Raw genomic sequence first — 9,177 nt, forward strand, 5'->3', positions numbered from 1 at the left:
CAGGTGTGGTTGAATTGACAACTCAACTGCTAATACTTGAGAGTATTCTTTGGCTCCCCTTGTGTCGAATCAATAAATTTGGGTTGAATACTTTACCCTCGAAAACTATTGCGATCCCCTATACTTGTGGGTTATCATGTCCTCAGGTTTAAATACCTAGCCTCCCTAACCAGTCGTACAACTGTCACAGCAGTTGGAACTGGTCTACCAAATCATTGTCTTCACCGAGCTAACTGGTTCCATTTCCTCAACCCTTCCATTTCCTCATATCTGTGTTGTGTGCTCGTTCATATCTATTTCAAGACTCTGACTGAAGACTTTCTCTATTTCCTCATCTCAAATTTCTTCAGTCTGTATGTCTTCATTCTATTTATCATGTGTTTACGCTTTCTGTACTCTGTGCTTGTTTTCATTTCATCATGAAGACCATGCTCATGCTCTGTTATGTTTACTTCTGAGTACTTATTCCACTGCAAGTGGTTCTTCACTCAGGAATTTCCTCACCCTAAAATTCCTCAGTGAAGAATTCATAAAAATCGCCTATTCACCCCCCCTCTAGTCAATATAACACACTTTCATTTGCGGATGACTCTCTACTGTTCTTTCATGCGGCTGGTGATTAAGCATCGACCGCCAAGGATGTTCTGAACACTTATGATTCAGTAATGGGTCAACTCATTAATCCTTCAAAGTGTTCCATCCTATTCTCCGACGGATGCCTTGGTTGAGTTGTAGACGAGGTCAAACAGATTTTGGAGGTTTCGCAACATGGTTTCGAACCAAAATATCTGGGTCTTCCTGTCCCAGAGGGAAGAATGCATAAAGCGTGATTCGAATATTTGCACTCTAGATTGAGCAAGAGATTGGTAGATTGGGGTGAGAAGTTTTCCTCACATGCTAGTAAGGAGGTGTTAATAAAATCCGGTGCACAAGCTATTCCAGTTTATGTCATGACTATCTTCAAGCTCCCATTCTCTGTTTGTGATGACTTAACAAAGATGATAAGACAATATTGGTGGGGTGTGGAGAATGGTAGAAATAAGATGGCATGGGTGGCTTGGGATAAGTTAATCTTGCCAAAGTCTAAATGGGGCATTGGCTTTTGGGATATGAGAGCTTATAACCAAGCTTTGCTAGCCAAGCAAGCTTGGAGGCTTTTAACAGCCCCGGAGTCACTTTCTGCGAGGCTCCTTCGAGCTAAATATTTTTCGAACGGGAACCTAGTGGATATAGTATTCCCAAATAATGGTTCGGCGATATGGATAGAATTGAACATGGTCTGGATTTATTAAAAAAGGTATGTTATGGTGTGTTGGTAATGGTGAAAATATACGAGCCTGGAGTGACCCATGGATACCACGCGGACCTCCATATACTCCTATATTGCCAAAGAGGAACTGTCATCTTAACAAAGTACCGAACTTCATGGATGATCGTGGTAATTGGAGTTTGGATCTTTTGCAACAACACTTCTGTCAGGCGGATGTTGAGTCAATTCAGTGAATCTGTACACAACCACAACAGCCGGAGGACTTCATATCCTGGCTGTGGGAAAAGTCTAGAAATTTCACAGTTAAATCAGCGTATAATTTTGCTATGTCTAGTCATAATGTCCAGTTCTATCTTGGTGTTTCTAGTTCATCACCCCAGGATGATAGATCCTTATGGGAGTTAGTATGGGTACGATGGTCCCACCAAAATTGAAACACTTTGTCTGGCAAGTGTCATCGGGTTCACTACCTACTACTGCAGAGAAGTTCAGAAGACACATAGGTATGCATGGCTATTGTAAATTGTGTTATTGGGAAAAAGACTCTTCTTTTCATGCTCTGCTTGTATGCCCCAATGTTGTTGTTCTTTGGGATACCATGAGGTGGCACTTCCATTACCAAGTAGGGAGGAGATTACTTGTACCGCCGATGAATGGCTGCTCCATCTCCTAGTCGGTTCACAGGAGCAATTAAGAAGCATGATCATAATGGTGTTGTGGTGGATCTGGTATCTGTGAAATGAACTCGTGCATGGCAAAACAATCCTTCCTTTAAAGGTGTCCTGTGATTTTTTGATTAGCTACTACAACACTTTCATTCAGAGCTCAAGGTCGGCAGACGAGATAATCAAAGGTAAAGCCCCACTGAATGGTGCCCCACCTGCCAAAATAGTGCAGGCGGAGCCTGCCGCTTCCATCAAGCCATGGCCCAAGCCTCATGTGGGACCGGTGGCATTGGCTACTGGTGGTTCTTACAATTCTTCAGATGGCTCGGCGAGTTCTGGAATGATTCTCCGAGATGATAAAGGGGACGTTATCTTTGCGGCTTATCACAAACTTTTCCATTGTAATGAAGCCCTTGAATCCGAGTTACAAGCAATCTGGGAAGGACCAAAGCTAGCGGTTGAACACTCTAGTGCTACGGTTTTACTCCATTCAGACTGTTCGATGGCACTTAGAGCACTATCAGATGATTCTCTTGATAGATCGACGTATGGCCATTTGGTTAGAGATATTAAGAGTCTTTTGAATGATAGGATTGTTATTCCTGTTAAAATTCTTCGAGAACATAATAGAGTTGCAGATTATTTAGAGAACTTTGGGAGGGTTGGTGATAGTATATCATGTTGGCTGGGGAAACCACCTCCTTGTGTCAATGAGTTAGTCACTGAGGATTGTAACTCTCTCATTTCATTTTGGAATAATAAACCCTATGATTCTCCAATAAAAAAACATCCCACAAGTGCCTAATCAAATCTTTCATGAGTTGCTCATTAGTTGTTCGATGTCGAATTTGTTGATGTATTTGAACAAACTCGTGAAACACGACTGGATTCTCATCTGAAAGTTCGATAGGATCACCATGTTCTCAAATTCAAGAGCTGCGGCAGCATCTTCACGCTCATCCTCCATGATCATGTTGTCCATGATCACACAACTTGTCATCACCTCTCACAAGGTCTTCGGATCCCATTGTTTAGCGGGTCGATGAACAAATGCAAAATAGATCTATGGAACTCCAAATGTCCTCTTCGCATCCTTTCTAGATGCTTCTTGTCTTCGGGCAAACTAATACCATTTTTACCAAGTGGCTCAGAGATGCTCTTGACAGAGGTAGCCCCGAAGGATAGATACCGTCAATGAGATAGTACCCATGTTTTATTCATGAACATTTATTGTATAGTCATAAGGAGAAAATTTTCCTTCAATGAGCCTAGCAAACAAGGGAGATAGCTTTAGCAAATTGATGTCATTGTCAGACCCGGGCATGCCAAAGGAAGCGTGTTAAATTCAGATATCTGTGATGCAACTTCATCAAGAATGATGGTGGGCCTCTAGTTGCCTGTCGCAGTTGGTTCTCTCAAGTACTGAGGTCCAAACACCTTGATCACGGCAATAGCAAATCTTACCATGGCATCTCTGCATGTGCTCTTAGACATACAGAGGTATTCATTCCACGAATTAGTGGTCGTGCCATATGCAAGCATCTGCAATGCGGCCGTGCACTTATGGAACCAGAGAATACAATCCTTCCTATGACATCCTTCTTCCAGATGAAGTAGTCATCAAAAGACTGAAAAGCCATGGTAGAGGCGATCAAAGACATTTTTTTGCATCTGAAAGCGCCAATGAAAATTGTCAGTGAATAGGGCATCGGGGGCAAAGTAGTCGTCCAACAGTGTCAAATGGCCCATTGCCCTGTTCCCATTGAGAACTCGATGACCCTTGATCGATCTGTTGAAATTCAGAAAATGCTCTTCCACACGCTTCCCATCTGTAGGATCGCCTGCATCATCGTCATTTTATCCATGTAGTCCTCCTCGTCGGACGACTCAATGTAGTGCTCGTATATGTACTCCATGTCATAATCCATCCCTTCAAAGAATGGACAAAAAAAGTACCATGGACATTTCAACAAACACTTGCCCCCGTGTGGTGACTACCGTAGAGGCGGATGGTACGTACTTACCGGTGGATGGACATGAGGTGTGGTCCAGCGACAGAGGACAAGCAGTGTGGAGGCCAGGCATAGCAGTGGAGGTCGCAGAGTTCCGTGAAGTGCTTGGCGGGCGGGCGGGGTGGTGGAGCGGCGGCGGGGTGAGAGATAAAGCGGATGCGGAGAAACGTGAAAGGATGGAGACACGAGATCCTAGTAGGGTTGTTGAGTCCTACGTGGCTGGTGGTCCAGACTCCCACAAAGACCCCTGGTTCACTTCTAGTTGCGGGAAAACAGACGTCCGGACTGGTCCACGGACCGATGCAGGTCGCCTTGGATGCTAAATTGCATCCGGACAGCTTGATCCAGACGCTTGGGTTCGAGGGTCCGCTTTGGAGTGCCCTTAAGAGCATCTACAACCGACCACTGCTTCCTCCCTATATGTCCTTTACTTCATGTGGATAGCACGAACAAGACCCGATAGAAAAACACCATCAAACCGGACTCACCAAACCTAGACCAATTCGAGCTATCCAGCACCCCTCATATCCGTCTCATATCTGGGGCAAATACGAGAACGCCCAGACACATTTACCACGCTGGACCTGAAAGGTCGGTCCTACTCCAAATCCCTTCAAATTGGTTAATTCCTCCAAATCGATCGCCCTCCTCCGCGCCCGTCCTCCCTTTCCCGCTTGTGAGTCGTCGCCCTCTCCACCCTCAATCATTAATAGGCAGAGACCACTTCATGTGCTCCATGTGGGATCAAAACTCTTGCTTTGAGAAGGCTAGAACTAAACCCTATGCATTTGCCAGAGATCAAGCTTTTTCCGGTGCTCTTGCCAAGAGCTAAGCGCATTTTGGTCTTCGTTTAAAGTTTTGGTGTGTACTAAGTTATTTTGCAGGTGCTAAGAAACCATTGCCGAGTTTGATTTTTTTATCAAATCGCTGCATTAAATATCTAGGGGCTGCCTATTAAATATATATTCACATGTGTAGGTCCGAGACCCAAGGTGAAACTTAAGGAATTAATCTGAGTTTACTCGGGATGCTGCAGAATAATTAATTCATAGGTGACAGTATAGAGGATTCGTATCAACTCACGCAACTTTTTGATGAAATATGCGGGACATTTAAACTAAATGATTTTGCTTATGATGTAATGAAATTAAAACTATGTGGTCAGGTATTGGCCGCCAAAGCGAAAACATGGTTTTAATCCTGCAAAAACCTTTGACACATAGGAAACAAATCTGGTGCGTTCTTTGGTCATTTTTGTCAAGTGAAAAAGTGTTAACACAAAATTTGTACCCTTTTTGCGTCCCTCCAAGCGCCGAAAGAACACTTACTGAGTCATCATCCACATGTGGTGCCATTCGACAACCGATGCATCTTGGAACCGAAACTTTCTAAAGAAAGAACAATAATGTATAAGATATTTTCATCTATATTTTGTACACCTCTCATCAAGGAAATGAACAATGAACAAAGCCATACATAATCACAAAATCTAGTATTTTCGTGATGTTGCTTTTGTTAATCTCAAGGATGTTGTTGTTTGTGTTTATCTTAGGAGTATAGCATTTTCTTGATTTTTATCTCTTCTTGGGACGATAACAAGCCTGACATACCTGAGCACTATTGGCTTTTTAGAATCTTACTATTGGCTTTTGGTTGTAATTTTCTGAGTTGCTTATTTTCCTATGATGGACTTTGTAGATAGTGGTGGTTTCGTGGACGCATGAGGTTACCTTTTTACATACAAGTGTTTTTTCGTCACAAAGATGGTCGATATAAAGCCTATTGAAACCACATTTTTCTATTATACACCCGTGTTAAGCACACTCATGAAATTTCCTTTTTATATTCACGAATATTCTTGTCATACCACTATCAAGTAAGCGATGAGTTGAAGGCGACCTTGGTTTCATAGTATGCACGTGTAGCATCACCCTAAGGAGTGGGTTTCTCTGTATGACCCTTTTTTGAATAGGGTCCTTACCTTCCGCATTACCCAAGTAATAAGATAGATTTCACGACTAAGTTTGTCACAACTTTCACTTTCCTCCATCCCATGACAATGTGTATAGTGTTTTCCCTACAAACTTGAAATAGTATATCAATAATGCTACATGAATCAGCAAAATCCTCACAGAAGCATCTCTAATATCCAAAGTTATGTCGCATTTTGCGTTTGTATCCACGTCCAAAGAACACTTGCTAGATCAGCAAGCACATGTCGCGACTTCCTAAAGAGCGCTTTCCACGGGGAAATTATCTTTAAATAAAGTCCCCACCTTCCGCATGTTTCTTACACACTTGTGTATGATATGTTATCCATGATGAAAGTGTGTCGTAGATTTTAGTTTCATCGGTTAAAACAATGATAACCTATATACACCAGTGACACAATTCCGTGCATAAAATCCCTGTCGAAGTATCTCTAGCATCAACTAAAAATAGTATCTCTAACATTCAAATTCTAACCTTTTCTGTGTCCCCGAAACACGAAAAGACACAAAATGGACCTGCTCCCAAGTGTGGTGCCATCTAACAAACGATGTATTGGAAACTAAACTTTCCAACGGAAGGATAATACTACATCCAATTTATTAGCCCCTTTGTAAATTTTGACCTTATATTTGATTATCAGAATATAAGTATATGCCAACAAAATTACATTTGTAGATTCATATTTGAAAGAAGTTTCCAAAGTTATTATCTTTGTTACATATAATTATTAGTAGAACGTCTGTGCGTTGCTACGGACAAACAAATGATTAAGACTGTCACCAAAATTGAAAATGATTTCTCCCTCGTATGCGTGCGCCTGGGCTTGTCGCGCACATCAAACGGGCACCGAGCTAGTTCCCCAAAATCCGACCGTCTCAATAGTTCAAGCTCCATATTATCTTTAACACGCAGTTCCACAAAATCCCCACTAATGACACACGTTTCCTTTTTCTGCCAGCCCCTCCCCTTCCTGCTCGTTTTTTCGCCATGACGGGCCACTTCGCGCTGGATCCCTCTCCTTTAAAACCGGATGACACCCATCTAAGCTTCGCCATGACGCCTCCCTCCTTCACACCGTACTTCCCCATGGACCGCGAAGTAGAAGTCCCCCGCCAACCGTCCTGCTCTCCGCCCAGATCCCCTCTTCCCATGTTCATGCCAATCCGCCGCCGCCAGACACCCCTCAGCCAAGAAGGCAGATCCATTGTCTCCTCAACCATTGCCATGTTGTAACATAGAGTTACATTACGTCCCGTGCATTACCACGAAATAAAAAATGATGTCCATTGTTGGGCATGCAACTAACACGCTGCCGTGTCTATTATTAACTCTTAAAGCAACCAACCAATGCATTTACCCTTCTATCCTAACAAAAAAAATGTACGACTTGACAAAAGAAAATATGATCCGCTCACTCACGCAATTTGTTGCAAAGCCATCTCTGATGAAACATAATTTGCCACATTTTTCTAAAGTAGGGAAATTATATTTGTAGATTCATATTTGAAAGAAGTTTCCAAAGCTATTATCTTTGTTACATATAATTATATTTTGCTTGCAAACTTTGACGCAAAATACGGTGCGACTAATAAACCCGGACAAAGTATTAATCTAAAGTATTTGCATCTATTTTGTGCATAGTTCGTCAAGGAGCAAATAGACAATGAACAAAGCCATGCACAGTCACGGAGATAGAAATTGCATACTTATCATAGAACTCTTTTTCAGCCAAAAGAAATAATTTACATTTTCTTTAAAAACAAAAATCTGGCCTTCCTGTCCGCCTCTCCTCCCGCGCCCCATGTGCGGGAAACGCCCCCACCTCTTTCCTCCCAGCTTTAAATAACCAGCACCCCCACTCTCCTCCCTTCCCCACCACCGCTTCCCACTCGCACCTCCTCCGCCCCCCTCCCCTCCCCCAAAACGCCAAAACCCAAACCCCACCCGGCGAGGAAGCGGCGCAATGCTGGAGGCGGCGATCCCCGCGCTGTGGAGCACCGTCCACGGCTGGTTCACCCCGTGGGTGCTCTTCCTCGTGCTCAACATCGTCATCGGCACCATCGCCGTCACCTCCAAGGCCTCGCCCCCGGCGGGGGGCGGGGAAGGCGCCGCGGCCGCGGCCGGCGGCGAGAGGAGGAGCCTGTCCCGCGTGCCGTCAATGGCGCTCGACCGGCTCCGCTCGTTCAACATGTCCCGCTTCACCGCCCCCGCCCCGGAGGCCCCGGTGAGCGGGGTTCTGGATCTGGGGTCTGACGAGCAGCTGCCGCCGCTCGAGATGGAGCCGGAGGCTCAGGGCGAGCTGGAGCACGAGCACGTGCACATGGAAAGGAGCATGTCCGAGGCGGCGGCCGAGGCCGAGCTCCCGCGGCTGCCGGCGCGGCTCCGCAAGTCGGCAAGCGACAAGTCGGCGTTCGCACACTTCGTGGCCGAGGAGGACACCGAGGTGGTGGAGGCGCGCAGGCCGGCGACGACGAGGGACGGGGAGCGCCGCCGCCGCCCCCTGGCGGCGGAGCCGGAGGAGCCGGTGTCGGAGGAGGAGATCGAGGAGGCCGGCGGCGAGGTGGACGCGCGCGCGGACGACTTCATCAACAAGTTCCGCCACCAGCTGAAGCTGCAGCGCATCGACTCCTTCATGCGCTACCGGGATACGCTCCGCCGCAGCCAGCCGACGACGGCCGCGGCGGGCGCCGAGCAGTAGAGCGAGTCCGGAGAGACCAGACCCAGGGGGCTAGATGCAAGAATGAGAAGAGATTCGGGGAGGAGGAAGAAGAGGAGACGGTAGTTTCTTCCTTCCTTCATCCCCTTCCGTTTCGTTTTTTTTCTTTTTTCCCCTGCTTGGATGCTAGTAGTAGTAACATATTCTAGTTTTGGATAAAAAACTCTGTGCAATGTGGAACCATATCATCCTGCGGATTGCAACAGCTTGCGAAGGCGTTCGCGAAAGAAATTAGCAGTCAATCATCATCATCCGTATGTAAATCTCTTGCCCATTTCCCCACATTCTGGTTTGGCCAGATGAACTAGTAACCAATTTCAGCAGGGTTCTGACTATGAACGCACGCACGAACGATTGCGGTCATTAGTTGGTAGCAATGGCAGTCATCCCTGGCACCGCGAAATCACCACCGAATTCCTCCGTGCCAGTCACCAACGAACTCTTGTGCAGGTGGCTGACACTATTTTTCAATGATTAATTATTATTGCTTACGCCATGCGTTGCTCGTCATCTAATCATGGC

At 45.5% G+C, this 9,177-nt stretch overlaps 1 protein-coding gene across 1 annotated transcript; it reads left to right on the forward strand.

Annotated features, from left to right (window-relative positions):
• The first annotated feature begins 7,823 nt into the window (after positions 1–7,823).
• LOC119332044 (pathogen-associated molecular patterns-induced protein A70-like) lies at positions 7,824–8,772 on the forward strand. Its single transcript, XM_037605225.1, has one exon. The coding sequence runs from the start codon at positions 7,903–7,905 to the stop codon at positions 8,635–8,637; it is 735 nt and encodes a 244-aa protein (XP_037461122.1). The 5' UTR covers positions 7,824–7,902; the 3' UTR covers positions 8,638–8,772.
• The last annotated feature ends 405 nt before the right edge of the window (positions 8,773–9,177 follow it).

The sequence above is a fragment of the Triticum dicoccoides genome, chromosome 7A (assembly GCF_002162155.2).
Source record: "Triticum dicoccoides isolate Atlit2015 ecotype Zavitan chromosome 7A, WEW_v2.0, whole genome shotgun sequence".
Taxonomy (NCBI): Eukaryota; Viridiplantae; Streptophyta; class Magnoliopsida; order Poales; family Poaceae; genus Triticum; species Triticum dicoccoides.

What these genes read in the sequence shown, in the direction of transcription:
- LOC119332044 (XM_037605225.1), top strand. Translation starts at nt 7,903, where the DNA reads ATGCTGGAGGCGGCGATCCCCGCGCTGTGGAGCACCGTCCACGGCTGG.